The sequence below is a fragment of the Scaptodrosophila lebanonensis genome, unplaced genomic scaffold, assembly GCF_003285725.1.
Source record: "Scaptodrosophila lebanonensis strain 11010-0011.00,11010-0021.00 unplaced genomic scaffold, SlebRS2 tig00000080-arrow-pilon, whole genome shotgun sequence".
Classification (NCBI taxonomy): Eukaryota; Metazoa; Arthropoda; class Insecta; order Diptera; family Drosophilidae; genus Scaptodrosophila; species Scaptodrosophila lebanonensis.
In genome coordinates, this window is record NW_022060561.1 from 4,682,937 (window position 1) to 4,710,738 (window position 27,802).

A 27,802-nucleotide genomic window follows, 5' to 3' on the forward strand; every position below is an offset into this window, starting at 1 on the left:
AGAAGGAAAGGAAGGAAGGGCGTTTCATTGAAGGATTTCTAAAGCGTAATATAATTATAGATTTTTAAATAATAAATAATGAAGAAGAAGATGAAGTAGCCGAAGCAAAAACGACGAAGTACAGTAACAGCAGCAAAAGTTAATAGGTGTAATAAAAAAAAACAATGCATTAAATAAATTAATTATAAAATGAAAAGCGCAGAGAGACATATTAAACATGAAAATGAATACTCTTCACTTATTATTGAAAAATGAATATAAAACTAAAAGAAATCCGAAGGTCAAAGGGAAAAAAATGAAAACATTATTGAGGCAACAAACAAATAAAAGATATAGCTGAACGTAAAGTACAGAGTAACTGGTTACAATAAAAACAAAAGAGCATATAAATTTAGAATATATTATGTATACAAAAACCCAAAGAAGAATTCATAATAATAAAGCAACTTAATTCCACTAAATAAAAAACAAAAAACAGAACAAAAAACAAAACCAAACCGTTTGATATTTTTCAAAAGAGCAGCAGCTTAGTTCCCAGCCAGCAACCCACTAACTATCCTGAGGCAGTATCCATCTGTGTGTGCTTAATGCAATGCAATCAGCAGCAGCAGTAGCACCGATCGACGTCTATAAACAGTATATAGTCACAGATACCGCTTCTAAAGCCCACTGATAAGGTTAACAAGCCCAGACACCCACCATCACAAAAAAAAAAAAAAAAAACACAAAACACGAAACGAGAACATAAAATATTTACGAAAATGTAACAAAAGTGCTTAGTTGATAATGAAAAAATAAAAAGTGTAGTCAACACTCAAGTTTATTTATAAATATATTGCATTTTAGTTTACCCTCCCTCCCCCCACACATGCTGACTAACATAAACTTTAAATCGATAACTACTAGTAGACTCTAAAAACAAAACAAAAAGAAAAAAAAACAAACAATGCTAGGCCTCAAGTAACTTACAAACTTTCTCGCTCTTCTTAAAACAAAAAAAATTCAGTAAAAACTCAAAAAAAAAAAAGATCTTAAATTGCATACCAAAACATAACTACTAACCCCTTTGTCCATCCACTCAACTAGTTTAATGTGTAAGAAGCAGCGGTATTAACTAAATAAATACTAAAACTAACAGAAAATGTTATGCAGTTTTGCCACAAAACAAACAAATAACAGCAAGAGCGCTATAAATTAGTTTACATATAAATATGTATACATATACGAGTATAATGCATAAAGATGTTTAATAAAATTCTTCATAAAACGAAATAAATTTCTATGTAACAACAAATATAGGCGAACCAAACATTTTCATTGATTTGAGGCGAACTAAAAACGGGGCTTAAGCCAGGTCCTTTCAGCTTTCGTTCAACCCCTCAACTGGAATTCCAATCCTTTAGAGATTTTAAAGCAAATTGTTCGAATATAAGTCCAGTGTAGGCTCCAGCAAGGCGCATTATATTATATGTTACTTTTCATTTCTTCAGATTTTTGTTAAATAAAAATGAATTTTGAAAGCAAGTGTCGTTTTCTGATTAAATACAATTCAAAAATAATAAATAATTAGAGTTTTTTTTTCAAATTGTGCAATAGAGCATATTTTTCATATGAATAAGCTTAAAAAATGAACAAATTAATAAATAAATGAATAATTGAATGAATGAATAAATGTTGAAAACCAATGAGAGAAGGCAACTAGTTTAGTAGTCTAACGAAACGCTGCGATTTGCATAGAAACCGAATCGAATCACGTGTTGTCGCACTATTCAAGCATATATACTATATGGTAGAATATATACATAAATGCATTAAAAAAAGAAAGAACAACATACATTTTTGGTGCAGTTGGGGCAAGCCAAACCTATTCCGATTTGCTTTATCCAAATTCAAATATATTTCGATGATTATATTCAATTGATGTTCGTTTTATTTGTGGCATTTGTAGCATTTTTTTTGTTTGTGTTTTCTGTTAAAAGGGAGGCAACAAATGTCTACGCACAAAATTCTATTTGAAATCGTTTTGACCCGGCTAAGTGTGTTCCCAAAACCGCCGATAAATATTAGTAGGTTATATAGGTAATATATACAACTTATAATGAAAATACATTTTATTATATATAAATATATAAAATGAGAAACTGCCAAGTAAATGTTTGACCCTCTAGCGCGTGCATCGAAACCCCCCAATAAATGATAAAATATTATTGGCACTCCACAACATTTTAGTTAGCGGCTAGCAACTGGCACCAAAAGTTAACAACACTTGCACACTTTGCGCTGTGCTGCCTGCGGCAAACTACTACCACACAATTAAAAGCATTATATTTAACAAAACAAAAGTATATTATATATATACTTATATATAAATATGTATACATATAAACTGCCATTTTTTACACCAAGTGTATGTGAAACACAGCTAAAATTACTTTTTGTGTGTGGGGAGCGACAGAAGACCAGTAACAGCAACAGCAACGACAGCAACAACAACAACTACAACAGCAAATCCAAAAAGGCCGAAAGCACCTTTGGTAATAATGCAAGTATCTAAATACATCTAACATGTTACTCGTACATACTTGTATAGTTTGGCTTTGCGCCGTTAATTCCCGCAATTATGCAATATGCTATATGTCGAAATACTATTTACTAGATCAGACGTGCAGGCATTGTTGACTGTTTTCCAATTTCGAAAGCGTTACTTTTCCCTTTCGGTCGACTCAACGCGAGTCTATGTTCGCCAGCATTCAACAGTCATGTGGCTACTAAGGCCGTGCCACGCCCACATTTTAGCCAGGCTAAGAAACCTATTCACCTGCAGCATACAGCGCCAAGTGCGCAATTTTCAAAATTCATCCAAAAGCGGCAAGCAACACGTGCGAGACGGCAGCAGAAAAAAAACGAAACCAAAAACAGCAAAGAAATTCAGCAAAAAATCTTATAATAAAAAAATATATACATACATATGTATAATGACACACTAAATTGTTTACAACTATGTTTGCATTTGGTTTTAGCAATTATATAAAATTATTATGGCAAAATTTAGAAGCGCTGTAGAACAACAAAACGCAATGCAAAATGAGAAAAAAAAAACAACAACAAAAATCACAATATATATAAATATTTCAAGTAAAGCTACATAGTCCTAAGGCATAACATAAAGGTATATATATAAATATATATGTAAAAGTTAAAAAGCAGCATGTAAATTATATTTAAGTATGAGTACTAATATTATTAAATTAATGAACAAATCTTGGCAAACTTTCATGCATGTATTGACGTTTCAAATAAAACCCACAAAAAAACGAAAAAAAAAAATTAAAATTGTTCAAAACAAAACGCAATACTTGCAACAGCTTTTCAATGTAAAACGGCTAAGTAAAACATAAGAAAATTTTAGTTAAAAGAAAAGAGAGAAAAGAAAACCAAAAATAACCTTAGTAAAATGCAATTGTAATAGTAGTAAAGCTTACATAACCTACGAGTAAATAAATAACTAATTTCGTTATAATTTGAGATGCGCCGGAAAGTGCAGACTACTATACAAGCGAACATTGATCAAGTTAATAAAAGGGGTACACAATAAAAATGAGAAAATTTAGTCACTTAAAATTATAATTCAAGTAAATGAATAAAAAAAATTACATGAAAACTAATTGCTTTAATTTAAATTAACTAAATTAAATAATACAAAGTGAGAAAAGCTACATAAAAATCATAGTAAAAATGTGTAACAAAATGAAAAACTGCTTTTGTATTAGTTAAGTTAAACAATAAATAAAAGAGAAATTTAAAAAAGAACTTAAGCAGTAACATTAACATGAACATATAAATATAAATGACAAGAAACAGAAGATTAAACATCAACAACAAGAAGATCAACAAAAGGCAACATAAACATTAAACAAATAAAAACAAACAAACGTGTATGACTAATTTAAAATGAGAAATGTTTAAAAAATTTTACTGAATTTAATAAAAATATTATGTTGATATGGAATTATGTAATTCCAAATAAACAAAAAACAAAATCAGAGGTGTTTTTATTTATTAAACTACGATTTTCATAGAAGCCTGAATTTTCTTGCTGAATTTTAAAAAGTTACTATTGCTTGCGCGCTGTTGTTCTATCGATAACCGCACATTGATTCGATAGTTTAAAAGAGCAGTACTCGAGTAGTCGAATACAAGTCGATTATCATGAATCAGCTGACAGCTGTAGTTGGTGCATAGTTGGAAGAAGAAATAGAGAAAAACTTGACAAAGAATAACAAATACGAGTATATTATAATTGTTTTCGTGTGAATCGTGCGAGTCGCACATATAAGGAAAATAATAAGATAATAATAGGCAGCTACTAATATAATCCTGCACTATGTATGTGAAAGCTTCTGCAATATTGTTGTTGCTGTTTTCCTGCTGCTCTAACTGTAAGTTAAACTACGCATCAACTAGCGATAAGCTAAATGTTTATTGATTTGCATAAATGCGGAACCAGTTTTTGCGCATCCTAAAATAATCGTATAAGTATTAGATGTGAGTTTAAGGATATTCACATTCAATTACATATGCATATGTACAAAATAGAGCTGCAATTGTGTATGTGTATGTATGGGGGTGTGAATATATTCTAGAATTAATTTAAAATAAAGTAGAGTTCAAAGTTCAGGACAGATGTACATACATATATCACACATCTGTGGGGAGGACTTGAATATGGGTGTGTTCTGATAAATATCATTACTTTCATAGGTCGGGCGCAGTCTGCAGTTATTGTGCAGCCGTCGGAGAAGCCAGAAATAACAACACCTAAGAGCATGTCCACATCGACTACTATTGGGTCAAATACAACAACCACACCTAAGCCGTTGCCTACAACCACGCACAGGCCACAGCCCTTTCCAGCACCTAGCACGGGCATCTGGAACTCCTCCTGCATAGCTTTGAGAATGGCTGCACAGCTTAACTTGACTTATGAAACTAAAGGTTAGTCAGTAAAATACTTCTACTGTTAAACCTAACTCTATCGCCTATTTATACATAGATGGAAAAGTTGCCACAGCTCTTTACAACATACCCAGCGATGCAAAAGTAGCTGGCGATGATTGCAATAGCGAAACTATTCAGAGAATTGCACTTAATTGGGGACCTGCGCAAACTCCAGCTTCGTTGGCCATGCAATTCGATAAGAAAAACATGAGCATTGTGCTCTCCATGATCAAGATAAATCTACCAATAACGGGCGACAACTTTCCAGATGCTAAGGGTATGCACAAAATTGATTAAGTAAATTAAATTTGTGATGAAAATTTTTCTTTAATACAGACAACGAAACCGTTCAGTTGCTACACTGGGGCTATGAGCTGCGCACTCCCAACAATAACTCGTACCACTGCACACGCGATCAGCATTTCAATTTGACCGAGACAATACAGGATACTGAGGTCGTGGGCTGTATTAGCATAGGAAAGGTGCAGGTTGAGGCCTTCCGCAGCAAGGACAAAGATTTCTCAACCGTATACGATTGCGACAGCTCTGGAACCTCAAATGTGGTTGCCATAGCAGTGGGTGTATCCCTGATTGCTCTGATTTGTATCGTATTGATCTCATATCTATGTGCTCGTCGTTCCACCGCGCGTGGATATTTAAGCTTCTAAGTACCGGAAAATAATTAGATTAGTCAAATGGGTTATGTGTAATTAGAGAGAAATGTAAGATTGATTGACAGAAAAAGTCATCTAAATTTTATGTATGTATAACCAATGTATTGTATCGTACTTTTCTGTGATGCTAAATTCACGAATCATTTTTTATTATGTGTAGTTTTATGTGTGTTAATGTAGTTGAAATGAAATAAAAATAAGTATCACTTTTTCTTTCACTTAACAGAACAGCGATCAAAATGAATGCAGTGCTGTTTTAAAATGCGCGCCATTGGGACAAACTGTTTCGCAGTTGGCAGTACTGCGTTGTGCTCGCTTATCAACACTGATAGCAACGGTAAAATTGCTCTATTGTGAATAAGAAGAATGAAGCCTGAATTTTAATGCGTCTTTTTTTTAATTTTTTTTATTTGTGTTAAATAACAATATAAAGTGCTATATAATATATGTATGTAAGTGTTCTAATCGTGAGGTGAGTGTAACAAATGTTTAAAATACACCAGCACGTTCAAACTGGGGAAGCGTGTAACGAAAAGTATCAACCAGGCGCTGCGATTGAAACATTTGCTCAATTTTCTTTTTTGCGAACTCAGCATCGTTAAAGCTATCGAGATTGTTATCCCCTGTTTGGGCTTTGTCCTGGCTAATGGTTGGGAAGATTCCATAGTTGGCAAAGAATCCGTAACTCTCCCGCCGCTGCACCTCCTTCACTATCTGCTCGTAGGTGGGCACGCGGACGCCCATGTCCAGGCCCAACAGGGTGTCCACCAACCGGGCGTGGTAGACTTTCAAGAGTTCGGGACGCTTGTGCTGCAGTACGTCTAAGCTGAGGCTTGTGTAGAAAAAGTAGTTCAAATCAATGCCCGGACTGCCCCAAATGCTTAATTGAAAGTCAATAAATATCAAATCCTGTGGCTTATGCGCGTGATCATATTTAAACATCATGTTGTTGACCCACAGATCTCCGTGATTAAGCACCTTTATTTCGTCATCAATTGGCGCCTGACTGCGCACCAAGTTTGCGCGATGGTGCTCCAAATATTTTGCGATTTTGTCAGCAATTCGTTCAAATCCGGCCCAATTACTGACCATCGAGTGTAATTGGTTTCCATTGCCGGCAAAGAAGGTCATAAGAAGGCCATCAGCTTTGGCCAGACCCCGCGCCGAGAGCATGCCATCAGTATAGGCATCAAAGATTGTTTTGTTCTGAAAGCAAGTAAAGATTTTACATTATTTTATTTGGTTTGTGTCTTTGGGACTTACGACAGAAGCTAGAGCCATGGATGCAGCATGAAACTCCGCCAGATGTTTCATAACTAGGCGGCAGTGTGTCTCATCTAGACCGGATTCGCGCGAGGCCATTGTATAGCCTAGTTGACTGAGATCCTCAAACACAAGCGAGTTCTCTGGCCGCTTCAGGCAATGAAAGAGTCTGAAAAAATGCCAGCGAATGTACAAATGTTTGTAAATCCGTTTTGAAACACACAATATCATTTATCCATAAGTTTAAAAAAGAACTGCAGTTTTGAAAAAGCTTTAAAAATAATGATGACAAACAGTAAAAAAATTTGTTTCTGAATAAGCTACTCAAGAAATATCCGCTCTGTGTGGAATTACTGGCATTCCCTTTGAGCTGCTTACTCATTCACTCACTTTGGTCCAAAGCGTCGCCTGCAGTGCAGCAGCACCTCCAGCTTGGGCAGTACCTCGTGGTAGGTAATCCTCTCCTTCAGGTAGACTTGCAAGTCCTCTATAAACTCCACGGACTCTAAACGTGGTATGGACTTCACGATTACAGCTATCTCCTCGATTTTATTGCCATTGTTGTTCCTTTCATATTTAATACGCGTGCGATAAATTTGACTGCAATAATTATCGCCAGGACTGCTGCCCAGGGTAAGGCTGATGCCTTTTATCTTGACGAAGGCCGTGCGCAAGGCCGTTTCAACTACTTCCTCGAAGAAGGCCACATCCAGATGCTTAGGCGGCGCTTCTATTAGTTTGTCGTACTCAATGTTGCACATCTTGCGATTGTAAATTGTTTGAAAAGCAACCCGAACGATGTCGGTGCTTATATAGAAATCGGCGGCCTGCTACTGGTTTCATTGAGCGTTTAATCCGAGGTAATTAATAAAACGATCTGTGTTTCATTTCGCTTAATTGCCATTCGGTATAAATCGTACTAAAACGTTGCATTTTTTCGTAATATTCAACATACTGATGCCTTTTATAAATTTTGACGTGGACACACGCAACTTTAGGCTTTCTGTTATGATTGCTTATTTTACTATATTCGTGACTACTTTGCTTTTCTATTTCCTTTTATGACAACTTCCCGCTTGTGCTCATCTTCTTAGTGTTCTACCGGCATATTTGTACTATGGGATCAAAAGACGTTATTTTGGATCCCAATTGTTACATTCGTCATGTTTCACCTTCTCTCTAAATATGCATTTCTGTTCAATTGAAGGAACTGAATTAAATATTTTCAAAATATAATAATTGAAATGGCACAAATTTTAAATTTCAGTGTACAGATTTTCGAATAAAAGGATATTTCACATATTTAATTTACTCTCGATTTGAAATATTTTCACGATTTTAATTGAACTTCAATTCAAACCTAATTAAATTTATGTGACAAACGAAAATTACGAATTCCATTAATTGATGATTATATTTTAAAGAATCAACAATGAAACGGTTATAAAATATAAAAAATAATACGAAAAGATAGTCTCTGCTGAGGTAGAGGAAGTTTTATTAGCCAGTAGAAGTATATATAGTTTTCTTCACCTTTATTCAGTCTTACTACAAAAAGTAATGACTGGATAATAAAATAAAGTAAAAAATAGGGCTTTTGTACGAAATTTCTGCCATCTACCCCATAGTGTTTCGGTAAGTAAGGTTCGCTTTTTAAAGATACAAATAGCTGGGAAGTTGTTAATTGGCGAAAATTACAGTGTATCTTAAAATGGCAAACATATACGAGTACAAATTATTATTATTATTATAATTATCTTATCGCCGTGTCCGCCCTCCGCTTTTTGATTACCTCAGCTAAGTATGTACGTTTAATCACACACACAGTCATGCAGAGCGTGTGTCTGCTTTGATTTCTAATCAATAGTGGATGGGTTAGGTCTGGACTTTCGTAAGTGACGCCTATGACGCGCCCATAGAGTCAATGTATCGGAGAGCAATAAAAACATTCAAGTAGCACGAGAATCTATTAAAAATTCAAATTTATTAGTTTCGGCTCTCTTCTATTTTAAAAATCCGAAAAAATGCTCAATTGAGTTAAAGGGGGTATAAAAATAAGTTTTCTGTTTACACGTATGTTTATATATTATTTGTTTTGATATTTGCTCTCTGGCTTTTAAAATCTCTCTCTTGAGCACGATTCACTGCGTTAAAAACCTCAGACGTATGTTTGTTTTAATTGGTTTGGTTTATGATTTAGGCGGCTATATTTGACATTTTTACAAAAGCGAGAAGTGAAGAGTCTTGATGTAAGGAACCTGTTTTGAGGCCCAGCCGAACATTATCATATTAAGCATTGACATGACTTTATGAAATAATTCACGAGCGCTATAATTTGCATGAAATGCAAATACAATGGAGCATTTCGTTTTTGTTTCTCTAAGGCGTGAAAAGATAAATGACAGCTTTCAATTAAGAGCTAAGTGTATGTGCATTTTATTCTGACGTCTGTCTATTTTCTATTTTGCATGCAACACATACCACATGTGGAAATGATTATATTGAAATATGGCATTGCGTTTTTAATCAAAGAGCTGCAATTCATCGAGACGCTTCAGCGTAAACTTGAGGCTTTCCAGAGTACGGGCATTACCCTCAAACATTAGTTGTACCTTCTGTCTGGCGAATTCCTCGTCGTGAAAATTCTTCAAAGAGTTATCCTCGGAATCAACGCCAATCATGCTCATTAGTGGAAAGAATCCGAATGCCACAAAGAATCCGTATGCTTCACGAGCCCGTATTTCTTGCATAACCGCATCGTAAGTGGGCAAAGGTTCATTAAATGGCAGTTGTTTCAGGCAGTCGATGAGTGCATCGTAATAAGTATCTATAAGATACTGCCGCTGTGTTCTGAGTACATCTAGATCGAGACTGGTGTTCAGAAAGTAATTGATGTCGAACCCCAGACTGCCATAAAAGCACAACTGAAAATCAATCTAAAAAGCGCATAATAAATGAATATGACGTTTAGAGTTTAGTGTTTCTTGTTATCTTCGTATTTCCACACTCACTATCTTTACATCCTCCAGTTTATACTGCTTGTTGTATTTGAAGAAGATGTTGTTGATCCACAGATCACCATGATTGAGAACGTTCAGTGTGCCCCTCAAGGGATAAACGGCCTTGAGTACGCGCTCCGTAAAATGCTCGTGATAGCGATACAGTTTGTGGGCAATGCTGCCGAAACCGTCGCAGTCGCTGACCAGGCCTGCCAGCTTGAGCAGTTGGGTGCCGAATAGCAACTTAAAGGGCTCCGATTTAATGGCATCCATATGCAACAGCCCAAAGGGGTAGCGATCTATGATGGTCTGTGGCTCTCGCTCAGCCATGACCATGGTCAAGGCATGGTATTGGGCTAGTTTTCTCATAACAAGCGAGGCGTGGGCACCGTCCAAGCCCAATTGCCGGCATTTCAGCTGATAGCCGTCGCTGCAGAGGTCTTCAAAGATAATTGTTTGCTCCGGTTGCGTAGTGGAGTAGTAGTGGCTGGATTGTGCAAAGAACTAAGCTCTAGAATAATGCAATACATTCACTTAGGCAGGCGGTGCTCCCTTACCCAGCACCCAATGACCATGGCTCGCCTTTCCCCACATGCCACATAAGTGTTTCCAGCTTGGGTTTGATGTTCAGATAGAACATCGTCTCCTTGTTATAGATGTGCAGACGCGCCAATATAGCCTGCTTGTCCTCCGGCATGCACTTGACTATAAGCGACGTCTCCACCCGCTCGCATTGCGCATTTTGGTACTTGATCTGTGCCCTATATATATTACTGCAGTAGTTCTCTCCGCCGCGCGTCAGATCTTTGAGCTGGACATCCAATACCTTCAAGTCCTGTTGCTGCAGTCCGTGCTCCAGAGTTCGCTTAAAGAACTGTGGGGTTAGGTAGAGCGGCAGCTCCTCCGTTGTGCTCGACATATTGCTCAGAAATGAACCAAATCGATTGCCCTGCACTGCGCTTTATACTTACGAGCCCATTTGAATATTGCACAAAATCAAAGTCGGTGCAACGGCGGCGTTTTTTAATTGGTCTTAATAGGTTAGGCCGATAGGCCGTCTGCATCTTGAGCGGTTTGATTGCCGCAAATGAAAAGCAGTTGGCGCGTCGGATTTGTTCGGATTGTGAAAACTATTTTAGGAATTATTAGTCATAAAGATTTTCGAAAACTAGGCAAACTAGGAACAAACCAAACAAGCGATACGTTCGTTGTGGTATTGTACAGTGAAAACTCTCTTAATAGACACCTCTTTTCTCCAAACACCCCTCTCAGGCGAAAACTTTTCCTGCTGCATTCATTCGGTGTACTAAGTATTTAAGTATCCCTCTAAGCGGACAATCTCCTTGGACGGACAAAGGTTGGCCAATAGAGTTTTCACTGTACAATACCACAACGAACGTATCGCTTGTTTGGTTTGTTCCTAGTTTGCCTAGTTTTCGAAAATCTTTATGACTAATAATTCCTAAAATAGTTTTCACTTTAGAGACTTTAAATGTGTGCTTGTTTTAACTTTCCTACACTTAATCGCTTTAGCTTCTATTTTGAATATATATTACCTATATATATAGTTTTCCAAACTCACTTGTTCAATAAAAAAAAATTATTTTTCTCTTTAATCAATTGCAGAGCTTAATCGTACTTTTAATATTGGTGTATTGTCCTATAATTAAAGCAAGTAAGTACCTGAACTCTTCATTTAGCATATCAAACTTTTAACACATATTTCAAGAGTGTTCAAGTAATAAGTTCCATTCAGCTGTAATTTAGTATTGCAAGTTCAAATGTTCCTATTATTGAATGGGATATTTTGAATTAACATTTTAATACCTCTTAACTTTAATGTATATATTTACAAATCATTGGATAATTGTATCACAAATCTCAATCCCATTTGTTCCCCTAGTAATCGTTGAATACGCCCACTTCCTCAGCGCGCTTTAGCGCCCATTTGTGATAGTCGTTGAGAGTTTTTTGTGCGAAAATTGCTTCGAACTTTTTTCGCTTAAACTCTGGATTGTTCATGTTCTCAATGCTGTTGTCCTGTGACAGCTCTTTGGGCATCGTGATCATCGGCAAGAATGCGAAAAGTCCAAACAGGCCATAGGTCTCTCGACTACGCAGCTCATAGAGCAGATCCTCATAGCTAGGTATTTTTTCGAATCGCGCATATTCTAATGTGTCTCTAAAGGCTTTGTAGTATACTTTGATAAGTTCCTCGCGACGTTGCTGGACTAACTCCAGCTTTAAGCTGGTGTTCAGGAAGAAGTTCAAGTCACAGGCAGGACTACCGTAAAAACTGATCTGGAAGTCCACAAAAATGGCGCGTGTGGGCACCTCTGTTTGAGAGCTGTCGTCGTAGGCGTACATAAAGTTATTGGTCCACATGTCTCCGTGGTTTAGGACCACATAACGGTCGCCCGGCTTTGGCTTGGATGCGGCTACACACACATCCCTGAAATTATCCTTAAATCGCTGCAAATGCTTAGAGATGTGTTCGTAGCCCGGCCATTTGGCCGACGTTTTTACGAGGTACTCCAAGAAGCCACCGAACATGTTCTCGAAGCAATCACTCATCTTTACGGTTTCCTCGCTCAGCATACCTTTGGCATATTGGCCAACAATTGTGGGGTCCTGCAGGGAAAAAGAAGCGTTAAATTAAAGATGTTTTATTTTATTTTAAATTACGATAAATACCTTCTTGGCCAGGACCATTGAGGTGGCATGAAATTTGCCCAGTTGTTGTAGAATTAATGAGCCATGCGCCCAATCTAAGCCGTCCACACGCGATGCCACTTTATACCCGTCCACTTTCAAGTCATTAAAGACGATGGTTTGAATGGGCTCTTTGATTGCGTAGTAGTAGCTTTAATTGGGTCAAATTATCTCCGTTTCTTCATATTATCGTTTTCCCACGCAACTCACCTTGCACCGAACTTGTCGCCATTGCTCAAGACCTCCAACCGAGGCAGCACGCTGGTGTATGTCTGCTTCTCTTTCATGAATACTTTGACATCTTCCAGAAACTGTGTGTCGGGCGTAATGGGTATGGTTTTCACAATCAACGATCGTTGTTCTTTGTGATCCAATGGTTTTCCTTCGGCCCAACGCGTGAAGCTCACGAGCACACGATAGATTGCCGAGCAGTAATTGTCACCTGGATTGCTGCCCCATTCGAAATTGACTTCGTGTAGTGTTATTTTCATTTCATGCAAGCCCTCCTCGAGCGTTTGAATGAAGAACTCTTCGGTAAGGTAATCGGGCACGGTTATGCTCTGCAGGTTCTTAACCACCACCATCTTGCTGATTAGACTCTCACGTTATCCCCAAATTACGGCGCAGTATTTTGGTCGTGTTTCACGAGCAACGCTTTCTTTTCGACTGTGCCGCAAACGACATAGTCCAGCATTATATACTTAATAGTTTATAGTTTTGTATTTTCGGGCACAATTTCTGAAACCTGCGCTCCCACTCTCGCTTATCATCGCACAAAAAAATTGACGACTTTAACAATGGCAAGGCACAGTGGGCTTACGATAGAGAAAAAATTTTTAATAATTTAGTCATCACACGGAATCGAAGAAGTGACAACCAAACTGAATAATAACTCCAAATAATAGACTGGAATGTGTGTCACCTGCAGAGTGGAACTAGTCATTCCGACTGTTAAAAATAATTGAAATAAATTGCTGGAGTTTTTATATATCTAGCTAGTTAGTAATGTACATGAAGATCATTTTAGATAGGTGGACTTGACTTAATTAACATTTCATTCAATTTATTATAAATTAACTTTTGCTGACTCTACTGCTAAGATTTCGCAACAATGTGAATTGTTATCTAAATAACAACGATCTATTTTCGATTAATTCCTAGCAATGTCGAATAGTAAATATATATATATAACTGGAGCGTTTAGCTCACTGTGCAACAAAAAGTTCGTGTAGAGAGCAGGTTTTTTACGCTCTTCACTTTAGTTTTTTTTGTCGCTTTAGCGCACCGTCATTGTTTAAATAATAAAACAATACACTAATGAGTTTTTTTTCGAAAGTATAATGCGACTATATTATAGTCCGTTTGGCATAAAAACATGCTGTCAACTACCAGACTTGACTACCAATTAAAAGTGCGTGTAAACTCATTTATTTCATTCATGATTGACCGAAAAATATGGGATCTATCGGCAATCTCTGGATATAAGTCAAAGTGTCGCCGACAGCTATAGGTCAATAAACACTGATTAGCAGCTACACGATAACAAATTCAAATGACAAAATAGAGAGAGAGAGAGAGAGAGAGAATTGTCGGGCGCGTGCAGGAGAATTGAGAATTTGTCTGGCGATGACGTGACAGTTTCACACGATCTCTCAGTTAGCAATCAAATCAAATTACGTTATGGTACCAATTGTTGTGTTTCTCGCACTGATAAGTGCCTCAGCATGGTACGTAAGCGGTCGATGTTGAAGACGAATATGCATATACTATACTCGTATGTACTAGAAAATTAATTCCGCGTGTGTTGTCTACATCTTGACAATTTTTAGACCATCTTTTGCGATATGAAATGACGTAATAATTGCTTTATAGTCAAGATTAGGACTTGTCGTTATATAGTATGATAACTGTAACTGTACGAGTATGTGCGAATCGGCCAATGATTTCGTGTTTTGAAATATAACTGTCTATATGGTAGCATAAATTCATAGCTGTAGTGTGTATATAGTATGTCATAACGATATGGTAATGAATACAGCATAGTCCAGTTAGGCCAGAAACTGGTTGAGATATTTGTCGGCGCGTGTACCTCCAAAACCTACCCTCTATGTTTGCTCTTTAAAGTAACGCCTAAGTAGTTAACACAAGGTTTTGCTGTTGTTTGCTTTTTTTGTACCATATGTTGACTCATGTTATCTTTTATTGTTTTTTCACATTTATTACCTGAGTTTTTGCAGAAACTTTTGATTACACGTATATTAAAGGTATTATAATTATAACTTTGGTTTAATGTTTGTTATAAACTTTCGAGTCTACGAGTACGTTGCAATCCAAGACTTGAAGTGTCTAGATAAGCGCCTCTGTTTGCTTGTCTGTGTGAACGTGTGGTCGGTTGATTTGTATGTTGATTCGGCAAATCAGCATGAATTTATTTAATTTTTTAATATTTCCCACCTGTCCTTCGCTAATTAATTTCATCGATACTGTAGACAATTATAAAACAACAGATTAATTTATTGCTCTTTTAATTTTAATGAAAATCGACTATATTAGCTATCGCAAGTTATGGCCGCTTTCAAAGCATTGTTGTCATTCTGAAATGGACGCCACGTAGCGGTGAAATATTCGACTGATACAAAGTATTTCCGAGTCGGGAAATATCAACTTTAATTTATATAATAATACATGGAAAACGGTTTGTAAATTTCCCTTTTTTGCCAATTTTGGTGGTGTTCCGTTCTATATAATATCTTGCCCAACCACCCTTGTGCAAATTTCGGAGTTTTACCAGCCAGGGTGCATTTATACGAAATGTATTTCACACTATTTTATGCACAAGGTCGGTCCTTTAATATCAAAATGTCCACCCATTATGAATTTCATAATTATGGGGAATTTTTGTATAAGAAGAAGCCACTGGGAAATTCTTGAACAAGGGTCGATAAAAGTCTAGTACTTTTTAATTCAAGTTTTTTCACTTAGCTGTTGACAAAGTAATGGATAAATCAAGTTTATATTATGTACTTGTATAAAAATCATATTACATTATCAATATGCAGAAAAAATGAACTACAAAAAAATGTAGTTATGCACGCAAATATGCAAAAAATATGTATATACTATTCGCATGATGTTGAAAATCAATTAATTTGTAAAGCAAAGATAATAAAATACATTTTTGATGTAGAAATTACTTAAATTTTACCAATATTCAAAATTACAAAATATTTTAATTTAATAATTTGATCAATTACTTCTTTAAATTGTAATTTAAATTTATTAATTGGAGTATATCATGAATGAAATCAAGGAATATTAAATTGATCAACTCAAAGGGCTATAGTCAGTTATGACATTTGATTTGCATTCATAAAGTATTAAAAAGCACAATATTGGATAGGTTTAGTAGTTTAGTTTGTTTTCATTCCTATCAGATGTACTTATGTCTTTTAAGTTTTTCATTATTTGATTATTATTCATAGAATCTCATAAAATTTTTAGTTTTGAATTTAAGGTTTTAATTTGAACATTGTGTAATCCGATATTGATATAAGAAATTAGATTCGAATACGTATGCTTGATAGTGCGAGGCAAAAAACCAATACCAGTGCATTTTTAAACCATCTCAAAATGTTCACCAGTTGCTTTTTCTGGCGCATGCCGACCGAAGCCATGTGAAAGCCAACTTGTTTGGCGCTTTTTCCTTTGACTTGCCGCAGGCTGCACACACTCACACACACACACATGCATATGTAGATGTAGCTCCATGTCACGTGTTTTTTCAGTTCATGACGGCTTAATTAACTCGCGTGTTTTTTTTTTTTTAGTTTTCTCTTTTTTCCTCCCTTTGGTGTTTTCAGTCTATGGCAATGAATGCTGAAGAACGTGCGCGGCGAGTGCAAATAGTCAAAAGCTATGGAGTAGGGGCGGGGGCGGGGGCGGGTTCTATTACACTCTCACATGCGAGTGCATTCAGATTTGCAGTTGTTGTTGCTGTTGGTGTTGATTTATCAAACAGCGCCGAAAGTTGCAGCGTAAATTTTTCATTACATTGACTCGGTAAACGAATGCATTAATAAACAACAGCGCTTAAATGCGCGATTGCACACAAATTAGTGCCCAGCCACGTTTGTCTGTCTGGCTACTGCTCTGTACCCATACAGCTCCCGTGTCCCATGCATACCACTAACTCCAGGGCCGTGATGTATGCGATTTTAATCGCGCTTTCAGACACAAACATGGCAGGCTGAAAACCGAAAATCCATAGCAACCCTTCGCCCCTGCCACAAACCCACACACATGTAGCGACAAACTTCTGATGCATGACAAACGAAATGGCAGAGTTGGAGTGTGTGTTTGTGTGAGTGTGTGTGTGTGTGGATAGAAAAGTAGACGCACAGGCATAGATGCAAAGCCAGCGAAGCGGCAGCCCAGTAGCAGTAGCCTTCGAAGTACAGCACAATAAATGACCATAATCAAACACTTTACGCCTGAAAGCATGCTAGCAACGACAAAGAAAGCGGTTTAAGTTGGAGTAGAATCAAAGCTTATGCGCCTATCTGTGCATCACTGTCGCCGATACAGACGCCGACGCCGTCGCCGTCGCCGGTGGCCAAATTTAATTAGCAGCCTCTCCTACTTGCTGCTGTTAAATTAAACTTCGTTTGCACGTACCGTAGGGCGACCCTTTAATCACAGTTGGCGCAAAGCAAACACAAACAAATGTCATCATAGTCATCATGGTCATCCTCATCGTCACTGTCATTGTCATTGTCTGCTATTTCTGCTGCCAGTTCCAAAAACTGTTGCATACCATTGGGCGTCGGCGCTGTGCCGCATGCTTTGCATACTTTTTAGCTGCGTGGCCAAGCGAATGAATAATTGATTTCCATTGCCATCGCGACCCTCGCTCTCTATATCTCTCTTTCTCGTTCCCCCAAAGTCTCGCATTCATTTGTCAGTGTTGATGGGCTCCACGTTGGTCGCTCCTGCTCCTGCTCCTGCTGCTGCCACTGGCCCTGCCCTTGCCACATGCCTCTACTGCCACAGAGCACAAAAGAGCGTCAGTTTATTTGACTGTTTGTTTGTTGGTTGGTTTGTTGGTTGGTCGGTTTTGCCGGCTGTGTTGTTTATTTGTTTGCCGTCGTCGCATGCAACATATTTTCACTGGCCAGGACTTTTGCATAATTCGATGCCAGTTGGGGGCTCACTCGCTTGAGCCCCAACGGTCAGCCGACCATTGTTGTTTCAGTCTGTCGCTTATCAGTTTATTTTTGTGCATACCATTTGCGTGTTGTTGTCGCTGATCCGTTTCTTTATTTTTGCACCCCCACACCCCAATTTTAACTCCAACTGCCCAACTACCCATACTGCACTCATTTTATTGGCATATGTTTTGCTGGTCGCGTGTCTGCGAATCAGACCCGGTCCGCCTTAATCCTCGGCAACGCATTTTGCTATACCAGTTGTCATGGCTCTGGCCGCGGCTTATGTAAGTTGTTTTTGCTCATTTCTGGCTAATATATTTGTGCATTATTTATATGCCAAATACAATCAAAGCTATATAGTATATGTTATGCTACTTATACATACCGTACATTTAATTCTATAAGTGCCATTTGGACTTTGGTTGCAGCACAATGACGGCTGATTGCCGGTACTCTACTGTGGCATTAACTCGAGAGTTGATATTAGAGTGCCGTAATTGTGATGGGAAAAATGTCTGGGAAAATGTTGAAGACTGTGAAAAAGAAAAATATGTAATTATCTGACAAAATGCCAGAGCATCAACCGTTAACGATTCTGTCAGTATTAAAACGTTTAATTATCGTAAATTTAAAAAGTTATTGTCAGTCACGTGATGGAAATAGTCGTTTACAAAGTGATGCTAATTCATAAGTTAACTGCAGTTGATACCCTTCAGTAAACGGGACTGCCTAAAAGCTGGGGATGTAGTCAAATTATAAGCACATAAATAAATTATTACGTTCCAAACATCAGATGTAGAGAACGGGGTCTGGCATAGCTCGTTCGTTCTGAGTTTGTTCCTTGAGTAGGCACTCGCTTCAAATCACTCTGCAAACATCATGATTCTTTTATAATAATTTAAAAAAAACGTCAAAGTTATCATAATATTTAATAATTGTCCAACCTAGGACAGATCTTATTTAAATATCTTAAAAAATATATAGAAACTAATTTTAAATAAATACTAAGAAAACTTTCATAGAATTTTTATTTGAGCATGGAAAGTTTAAGGCAGGCACATTAATCAGAGAGGGTCCTTTGTGGCCAGTTGATGTTCACCAAAGGGACAAGTGTGGTTCTACCTTGCTCATAAACGATATCCAGTATCGCCTTATTTATGTATATTGCATTATTCTGGCGAAGGTGCGTAGTACAGGCTTCAATAGTCATAAACTATTTGCCTGTTTCAATCCTTAACTTAAATCTCTATAACGCAGCACCTGCCTTTTTTGAACAGTTCCATCTGCTTTCAACTACGTGTACGAGTAAGTCATCAATTTTTGTGTGTCGTCGCCTCGTCGTTGACAATCTCCGTTAAGGTTAAGCGCAGATCTCGCCAAATGACACGCAAGTTATCACGACAGCTTTGGCGGGATATCGATGCCAGTGCGTCGTTAGCTCCGGCACGGCTAGACAGGTTTGATGTATGCATCGGTACTTCCTGCCCGACTGCATGATGTCCCTGAATGACACACTGGACAGCAATAAATGTCAGGCGGCAATTAAGTCAAGGTACATTGGCTGGCATCCGTGTTGATAGCGCGAATATTTTGTTTATGTCCGTTTATATTCTAACAACCCCTAAGAGAACTACCCCGCAAAATTGTCCATATGACGTCAGTGTTTGAAGGGGTGGCAATAATATCCTGTCTACCCCTTGGCGGGGTATTTAACACCCTCTTCCACTGCGCAGGCTCAGTGCAACTTCCAGTTGTTTTGGGTTATTTAGCTGCTGTGGCTGTGTGTATTTTTCTTGCCGCCAAATGCTTCACCACGATTTCACTTGGCTAGCTCATTGGCTCTTTGTGCGACTATGGCTGTGACTACGACTATAGAAAGCCGTAGCGGCCTCACCGCGGACTTGTTTATAGACTGCATGGCAAAGTAAGTGGCAGCAGCTGCAACAACACTAACCGCCAGCCAGAAACTTGGAGACAGCCGCAGGTGAGAGTGTGTGCTCGTGTGTGTCCTCTATAGTATGTTTAATGGAAACTGAAACACCAGTTGATTGCTAGCCCGCTGGTGTTGCATTTCAAACCGAGCGTCGGAGTATATTGCATGTGGCTTTTGTGGCACGTCCTGCTCTGTGTGGCTATGTGTGTGAGTGTGTGTATGTGTGGGTGTATGGATTGCTTGGAGCGAGTGCTATCTAATTTCTTATGGCAAACAGTTTTGACAAGCCCGTATTAGTTCGCCGTTTCACGTGGCAGAGCATGAGAGCAGAAAATTCCGTCGAATGGTCTGCATGCCAACCAACGCATAACTCGCGGCGTTTCGAGCTGCGCTTTTTTATTTTGCCGCCTATGTGGAGGCCCATGCCAGAGCACAAAATGTAATTAACATGCGATTTGATGTTTGCATTTTAAGGTGTCATAAATCAGCGCATTGTTTGGCTTGCTTCTCCATGGGGTGGCGTTGCTCATGAATTGACGGAGTTGAGAAGTTATAAGGGCGTAAGGGCGTTAGCTTCATTAAAAAGCTCACATTACCGTTGATTTCCTGCAGGCATTAAATCGGTTAACATGTGAATATGAATAGAAATGAACACAGAGGCGTAGATAAAGTTACATAAAATAGATATAGGCGTGAACGTAAAGGCTGAAGAAACATGTGAGTTTTATATCGAAACATTTTAATGAAATTTATTTATTCATTAAATTAATCGACAAACTAAAAGAAATGAAGATGAAGAAATAGAAATAAAGAAGATTACAATACTGTGTTTGATTTTATGTAAAACATTTGCTAAATAGTTCAGCTTGTGCTGTTTCGAAAAAGTTGAATGAATATAAATAAATAATAATAAAAAATGTTGTATATATACTATCTATAATATGGCATGAAAAGTGAATCTGTTGCTGGTAGGATATACTGCATTAGAAAATCATAAAAAAGAGCTGACCAGGATAAATTTAGTGTTATATTGATATTAAAAATGTAAAGTTATTGTATGCGCCTCTAAGTATGAAAACTTCACTTGAAAAAAAAGAAAGTATTATACAAGTCTTAAGCAAGCAAGACTAATTTTATCTAGTGTGCTGTCAGCAGGAAATTAGAAACCTTATTTTCCTAAACTCCACTAATCCCCAAAACATATACAAATATTTAAGTACGTCACTGCTGGGGTTGTCGGTTAATGCTATGTATGAGTGTCGTAAATTTTGCAAATATCATTGATAAATATTTTGGCACTGCCGATAAGCGACGACAGCGACATCCCCCCATACAGAACGAACTAATTAGGTGTTAGCTTTAGTGTAAGAGTCTGTAGTCTGGGAAATCGTGGCATGTTAATTAGGCATTGTCATGCTTTTCAGTCCATATCTTGTTAAGGCATTAGGCGCGATGTGCTTTAAGGCATGGTGGCTTTTAAATTGAATTGTGCCGGCAAGCCAAAAACAAACACACACTCAGACACTTCCGTCTGCTGCTTGCCATTTCCGTTTCCTTTGCGGCGCGTGTCTGTATAATGCAGCCGACAACGTAAGCTGAAAACGCGCTCTGATTTTGATTGCTTTAGCAGCGGGGGCAGCGACATAAGCAAAAACAAAAAGTAAATTTAAAACATGAAAAGCAACAACACACAAGTGGGGCTGGCCGTCTAAGATGCCAGCACCAAATGTCAAAAACACAAGACACAATCAAAGCCTTGAATGTCTTAAAATTTTAAGAGTGCCACTAAAAAAGGCGACTGTAGCTTGGCACCCCTACACTTAGAAAAAATCGTTACAGTCGATTTGAAAATGTCAATTTTTCATATCAAAACATTTCTATTCTATTTTGTTACTCGTATTTCTATTATATTATAAGCAATAGTAGTAAACAACCGTTTTATGAATAATTGCGCAATTTATTTTTAAAATTAAATTAAGTTGCTTTAAAGTATAAATAGTTTTGTAGAAAATAAGGATAACAATTTCTTTCAATAGAAAACAAATTTCTAATAGTGTTTCATGGAAACTTAAACCTAATTTAGGTAATTTAACCTACAAAATAATCTTATATTTAATTCGTAGGAAAATTGATAGTGAAACAAGAACTAGCTTAGATACATTTTCTGTATTTTTGTTAGTGTAGTCAGTACGCTTAGGCGAGAGCCAATAGAGCCATGCCACTAATGCAAGCCCCCCGGCCAAACAACTGGCTGTCCTTCATTTGGCTTAGTGTGAGATCAAAGGCATCAAAAGCATTAGGCAGAGACATTTTTTTAGCTTCGAATTCTCTTTTGTTTTTCTGCATAAATTTAGGCTTCTTGGGGCTCCAACTAAAGTGTAAGTAACAATAATTGTAGCATATTTTCGCTCAGCAGCTTTAAGTTGCCTTGATTGACGAGGGCTAGGACCTGGTGTGTTTACTGAATATTCATAGGTGTTGCGTGCGTTGCGAGCCGCAAAAACCAACAAATGCACGCACACACAGACACTTGAAGTCACCTGCTTGAGCTCTGTGTTGTGGTTTGACTTATGGTTTTGACTTAACTTGACAGGCTGCCTGGCCAGCCCCTACTGCCTGCTTCCACATCACCTACCTGCTGTGAGTTGTTGAGCTATTTTTGGCATATCTTGCATAGCAACATGCAAACCATACTGCAGTAACAACACAGGCAACAGCAACAAATGTTTATGACACATTTTACACATGTGGTTGAACAGATGTGGTGGTGTGCGTGTTACTTAGAAGCCGCACTGAAACACACACACACGCACACACCATGCTAGCGTGTAAGAAAAACCGCCTCAAAAATCATTTGGCAACGCACAACTTCCGGTGCTCGAGCGGAAACAAAGTAATTTTGTAGCCCTGTGTTGTCGGCATTCAAGCGGAAAATTGGCGAAAAATTGTGGCAAATAATTCAAAATGATATAGCATATGAAAAGTTATGCCATATGCAAAGCTATTTTTTTGATAAATGATGCTACGCAGATTAACAGTCATTTGAAAGGGATTAGCCTGGCGGTGCATAACATTTGTCCCAGATTAATAGACAAAGTTGCAAATGTCGCCAAACTTTGTGCAATTATGGCTATGCGCCCAAAAATGCGACCTGTTTTGATGTACGATTATAGAGTCATGATGTGCGGCTAAAAAGAAAAGAACAAATCATTTTTGTTGATTGTACTAGAAATTTTGGCGAGATGGGCTTCAATATTTTGAGGAAAGTAGGCTCGAAAGACCTAAAATGTGTACAATTCTGGTTGTTGTTGGTATATCAGGCTTCTGCTTGATTCCATTTCGATTGATTTTGATTTGACTAGGTGTTTCCATTTTAAGAAAATGAAAGCATGTCAAAAAATCATAGATGACCACTGTATCTATATATTCTTACATACCTATTAGAAACTTGATGCCTGAAATCGGTGTTTCAGTCTAAAATGTATCAGTTTAGTTGCGACACTAATAACATCTCTTTCTCTTAAGTCGTCTGCTTTCGGGCTAAGAATGTTGCATTGTAATTCATGTTTTGACTTGCAGATACATCTCTCGTGTCTGTTAGAGACCGTTATAAGTTTGCCCTTGTGCTCTATTTTGTCCTTCTTACAACAGTAATAACAACGAGAACGGAAAAGGCCGCCATTGCCATTGCTGGCCAGGCGTTGCGACGTCCTTGTCTCACTGGCAGTGACAGTTTCAGTGGCATTCGCATGCGTCTGGCTCGAAATCCGTGATTTAATGGCGTGGAAAATTAGAAAACGTTCGCCTTACTTGCTGACGATGCTGCTATGGATTGTGACTGTGACTGCCTTCTCTTTTTGGACATTGCGCAGTAATGCAAATGGTCTGGCATTTAGACAATTGCTGCACTTTTGAACCGATGCCAAAGTGCCGGTGTTATCGTTGTTGTTGGTATGCTAACAGCTGAGCAGCTCAGGTGGGCGCTTGCCAGTTGAAAATTGCATTTAATGACTTAATAAATTAAAGACAAGTTTCAGGAGTCAGCCACGTGGGCGTTAATGCGTCTCGTAACTTCATTTAAATGAAACTCACAAGGCTTTGTTGCTGCGGTTACAACAACAAGAACGACACCAACAACAGCAACCACTTAGGTGTGCATTTTTAATGAAGTTTGCAGCCAGTTCTTTTGTGGCGCCCACATCTTCAGTGGTTTGCATTTGGCAAAAGGCTTAAGTTTCTCAGTCGCCGTTGCTGCCACTACAGCTGCGTCTTGTTTGCTAATAAATGCGTTGCTGTGCGTGCGTTAAAAAAGTCTACAAAGTGGTTTTAATTAGTAGTGTTAGCTTTCAGCTATAGACGTGTAAAAACATTTAAGCTACAGCTACACTTTTGTAAGCTCGGCTGTTAATTTTATTGAAAGCTTTTTTTAGCTGCATCAGTTGAAAAAGTTAAGCTTGTTGATTAAAGGGGTGATGAGTAGTAGAACCAAATTAATATATTTATTTTGAATAAATACTTAATCCCTCTAAAACAAAGTCAATAATTTCTGCATTATTATTATAGATAGGAAGGAACATACATACATACAAATTATATTTGCCATCTGGCCAGCTATGCTAACGATTCATGATATAAAAGGTAAATTAACGTAATTGTTAATACAAACTACTCTTAAAATGGTTAGAGGCAGAAATCTAAATATCAATTAATTCATTTAAGACAGAATTTAAAATCTTCGAGCGGAGGGGTAAAAATGTATTAACCAGTACGTAAAGCTATGTCGCTATATAGCAGCACAAATCAGTTTTGTGTTTTTGGAAACAAATGTATAAAAACACAACTAAATACAATTTAAAAAAGCGTCCACCAAGAATGGTGTGAAGTGCTGTATCTGTATTTGGTTTTTAAAGGTTAGTTTACGCAACTTTAGACCATTCTCTCTCAAGTTATCTGCACAAACAACCGAAAACGAAAAGTTACAATTTATTGTCTACTTCTTAGCGACCAGCCATACTGACCTCATCTACGGGCTCTGTAGACAATGCAATGAAAGAAAAAATCAAAACAAAAATAAAACGAGATAATTTTGTAGCAAAGCATTAAAAGAAACAAGTTTTGTACACCTTTTAATGTCTGAGGGAAACTTTTTGGTTAGCCAGCAACGTGACGGCAGACGGAAAAGAAAATTTGAAAGAAAAAACGAAGTTTTAACACGTTTCCGTTACCTGACACCCTCACGCTCACATTCACATTCACACTGACAAAGACTTTCAAGGCAACAACTACACCAATAATTTCGTCTCATTATGTCACAGACACGGCAATGCAATTAATTGTCGACGCTCAAAATGCACGCACCGGAAACGACGCGTCGTGGCTTCGTCGTAGACTTTGGAATCATTTGGGCTTTCAAGCTAGCTCTTTCAGTTTAATTAAAAAACTTTCCAATTGACCGAAATGTGCAATTAATATCAGCAATACTCGTTTAGTGCTTAGTCTATCAGCTAATGACATTGAAAATACGGGTGTGAAAAGAGTTTGATCACGAGTTTGCACGAAACTCGTTTCTAATGCTAATTAAAAAAAAAAAAATTGATTGGTTTAATGGGATGTTTTTTTAGGAGTTGCATAATATATTTTATTCTTTTCTATTTTAGTTTACTGTTATTATTATAAATTACATTAATGTGCCTCTAAAAACAAAAACACAATCAACTGAAAGCAAATGATGGAAGTTAATCACTATAGATCTCTCAGCCTTCCCGCCACCCTGACGTCTTTTATTCTGCGCTGACAAGTGCGTTTGGATGGTTTCTTAGGCAATCCATATAATCTTGAGATTGAAGCAGTTTTGCGACTTTTAAATCCGACGCGCATGTACCAAGGAGCACCAGAAAGCAAGCGCAATGTCTTGGCCTGAAGTATCCTGGATTGATATATGATATAATTTTAACTTAATGAATTTGTAGAGTTTTAAAACTTTTTGAAACACCAACACCTTCATGGCTTTGTCCACACTTCTGTTCCCTTCTCATACGCAATACTTGAAAATGTGTTTCACTTAAAGATGAAATGGTGCTTCAGGAACATCTTAACAGCCAGATTATCATCCATAACTGCTCTCTGACTGAGCAGCGAGATTTTTTGAACCATAACAAATAGTCATAATATTTAATATTAGTTATTTGATGTACATGTCATACAATCGATACTATCATTACACTTAACAAAATTTATAGAATATATGTATGTTGCGAAGTTTTCTCAAAATCCAAATACTGTATCTTTCAAAGGATCAGAAAGTAAGTTCGGTAACTTAATAGTTATTGATATTATTCTAAAGTTCCATTAAAATCAGCTGTAATTGTATTTAACGTATAAATTTTGTAGTTAAAGTTGTTTTTTGTGTCTTTTGTGTGTGTAGATAAAATCTTGCAGTACCAAAGAGCAATGAATCAATATATCCTGGACTTGAACATGTGTGGCAATTAACATTGGTTGCTTCATCATCAATAAAAATTGCGACATTGTCAGCCTAAGCGCTGCAACTTGTATGCTTCGAGCAACATTGCTGCTCGTTGGTTTTGCCAAAGTGCAATTCAGCGACAACTTGAACTTTGTTATAGTTGTTGTTGTTGTTGTTGGTGTTTTTGTGTAGTTGTTGCCGCTGTAATTGGTATGCTATGTAGTTGTTGTAGTTAAAAGTTAGACGACGAGCTTGCCGTCAGGTGTAGCTGGCATATTATTTACAGGATCCCGAAACAGGGTGGGGTAGAATGGAAAGCGGTAAGTGGTGAGTGGCGTAGGGCGAGAAGTGTGGGATAGGGGGCGTCGGGTGCATTGTGCACTCACAGGGCACCTATAATTTAGCGCTGTTTATTTGTAAATGTCTGTCGCGAGCTCCTCACGTTATGCTAGGGCTGCGCCACTGACAGGATCAAGTTGCAGTCATCGTCACGCTTCATGTCAACGACGGCAACTTCATTGTCTCCCGGGTGGGCTGTTGGTTTGTCCTTCACTCTCTCTCTCTGTCTCTGTGTGTGTGTGTGTGTGTGTGTGTGTGTGTGTGTGTGTGTGTGTGTGTGTGTGTGTGTGTGTGTCAGTGACATTAAGTGCAGTTGGTTTCGCTGGAGCGTTCACTGCCTGTTTTTGTAATTGTTGGAGTTGTTGTTGTGTAGTCGATTCGCAGAAAAACGTTTTGCAATTTATTAACTGACGTCTGAAGTGTTCGCAGACAGACTAACGGATGGACAGACAGATAGAGAACGACCCTATAGAACGTATGACACTTATTAGAGTGTAAAAACGCCGCTGCATGCATATTTGATTAAGCATGCGGCTAGCGCCGCAAGGTAGGCTATGATATTTGGCCCAACACAACAAAAGCTGAGCAGAAACTTTGCAGACTGCCGCCCGAGGGTGTACAAGCGATTCATATATGCATGGATATACTTATAGCTTGGGCGCGGGTTTAAATTTAAACACACGACAAACAAGTTACAATAATGCGTAAGTTTTTGGGCCACCGAAGAGAGCAAACAAACTTTCAAAACTAGACGTGTGTGTGTGTCTGTGTAAAAGGCACAGACAAAACGGCCGGAAGGCAAAACAGTTTGGTTCATTGCTAAACTTGATATGTAAAAGGCTAAGGGGCGTGTGGCTCGAGATCGACTGAGTCACAAGTAAATCGGTCGGGTCGGTTATTAAGCGCTTATTATGTAGGCAGTTAGTTGAATGGCAAAAATCCGCCGGTAAACGGAAACAGAAATACAACAGAAAGCTAACATAAAAGACAGTGCAAAAACATTGTAGACTGTGTAGAACAGGCAGCTGGCAAAATGCAAACAGCTAGCAAAATGGTTTCTGTCGCTGTTCTTATAGATGGGCATGAGTCCAAGGGGCTTAATAGTAGTTGCCTGTGAACCTGCACAAATGCTCCATGCCGTTGGCCTAATTGTTTATTTATGAAGTGGCATTAGGGACGCCTGTAGGTGTAGTAAGCTGTCCATAGGCGGG

At 37.9% G+C, this 27,802-nt stretch overlaps 5 protein-coding genes across 5 annotated transcripts in view; 2 read left to right on the forward strand and 3 right to left on the reverse strand.

The window, feature by feature from the left end:
• The first annotated feature begins 4,266 nt into the window (after window positions 1-4,266).
• On the forward strand, window positions 4,267-5,820 carry LOC115625966 (lysosome-associated membrane glycoprotein 1-like). The gene is made up of 4 exons (XM_030521208.1): window positions 4,267-4,439; window positions 4,762-4,995; window positions 5,054-5,275; window positions 5,335-5,820. Exons 1-4 carry the CDS (start codon window positions 4,385-4,387, stop codon window positions 5,664-5,666), a joined length of 843 nt encoding a protein of 280 aa, XP_030377068.1. The 5' UTR covers window positions 4,267-4,384; the 3' UTR covers window positions 5,667-5,820.
• Window positions 5,821-6,060: 240 nt separating this feature from the next.
• Window positions 6,061-7,696, reverse strand: LOC115625715. Its single transcript, XM_030520861.1, has 3 exons — window positions 7,326-7,696; window positions 6,936-7,104; window positions 6,061-6,878 (listed from the first exon to the last, which is right to left on the reverse strand). The coding sequence occupies exons 1-3, from the start codon at window positions 7,694-7,696 to the stop codon at window positions 6,162-6,164; spliced, it is 1,257 nt and encodes a 418-aa protein (XP_030376721.1). The 3' UTR covers window positions 6,061-6,161.
• LOC115625718 overlaps window positions 6,124-27,802 on the forward strand; it is a 69,872-nt gene continuing 48,193 nt past the window's right edge. Inside the window, exons 1-2 of the mRNA XM_030520864.1 lie at window positions 6,124-6,144; window positions 11,561-11,609. The gene's annotated coding sequence lies outside the window, so the exon portion shown is untranslated. The remainder of the gene's footprint in view (window positions 6,145-11,560; window positions 11,610-27,802) is intronic.
• Window positions 9,302-10,853, reverse strand: LOC115625716. The gene is made up of 3 exons (XM_030520862.1): window positions 10,492-10,853; window positions 9,947-10,421; window positions 9,302-9,871 (listed from the first exon to the last, which is right to left on the reverse strand). The coding sequence occupies exons 1-3, from the start codon at window positions 10,851-10,853 to the stop codon at window positions 9,458-9,460; spliced, it is 1,251 nt and encodes a 416-aa protein (XP_030376722.1). The 3' UTR covers window positions 9,302-9,457.
• Window positions 11,692-13,299, reverse strand: LOC115625714. Its single transcript, XM_030520860.1, has 3 exons — window positions 12,857-13,299; window positions 12,629-12,797; window positions 11,692-12,565 (listed from the first exon to the last, which is right to left on the reverse strand). Exons 1-3 carry the CDS (start codon window positions 13,228-13,230, stop codon window positions 11,834-11,836), a joined length of 1,275 nt encoding a protein of 424 aa, XP_030376720.1. The 5' UTR covers window positions 13,231-13,299; the 3' UTR covers window positions 11,692-11,833.

Excerpts from the sequence above, each read along its gene's own strand:
- LOC115625966 (XM_030521208.1), top strand. The coding sequence starts at position 4,385 with ATGTATGTGAAAGCTTCTGCAATATTGTTGTTGCTGTTTTCCTGCTGC. Across the intron at positions 4,996-5,053 it reads CTTGACTTATGAAACTAAAG|ATGGAAAAGTTGCCACAGCT; the intron begins GTTAGTCAGTAA and ends ATTTATACATAG. Across the intron at positions 5,276-5,334 it reads CAACTTTCCAGATGCTAAGG|ACAACGAAACCGTTCAGTTG; the intron begins GTATGCACAAAA and ends TCTTTAATACAG.
- LOC115625715 (XM_030520861.1), bottom strand. The coding sequence starts at position 7,696 with ATGTGCAACATTGAGTACGACAAACTAATAGAAGCGCCGCCTAAGCAT. Across the intron at positions 7,105-7,325 it reads AGGCGACGCTTTGGACCAAA|ACTCTTTCATTGCCTGAAGC; the intron begins GTGAGTGAATGA and ends GCATTTTTTCAG. Across the intron at positions 6,879-6,935 it reads CCATGGCTCTAGCTTCTGTC|AACAAAACAATCTTTGATGC; the intron begins GTAAGTCCCAAA and ends ACTTGCTTTCAG.
- LOC115625716 (XM_030520862.1), bottom strand. The coding sequence starts at position 10,853 with ATGTCGAGCACAACGGAGGAGCTGCCGCTCTACCTAACCCCACAGTTC. Across the intron at positions 10,422-10,491 it reads CCATGGTCATTGGGTGCTGG|CCACTACTACTCCACTACGC; the intron begins GTAAGGGAGCAC and ends TGCACAATCCAG. Across the intron at positions 9,872-9,946 it reads AACTGGAGGATGTAAAGATA|ATTGATTTTCAGTTGTGCTT; the intron begins GTGAGTGTGGAA and ends TGCGCTTTTTAG.
- LOC115625714 (XM_030520860.1), bottom strand. The coding sequence starts at position 13,230 with ATGGTGGTGGTTAAGAACCTGCAGAGCATAACCGTGCCCGATTACCTT. Across the intron at positions 12,798-12,856 it reads GGCGACAAGTTCGGTGCAAG|CTACTACTACGCAATCAAAG; the intron begins GTGAGTTGCGTG and ends ACCCAATTAAAG. Across the intron at positions 12,566-12,628 it reads CAATGGTCCTGGCCAAGAAG|GACCCCACAATTGTTGGCCA; the intron begins GTATTTATCGTA and ends TTTTCCCTGCAG.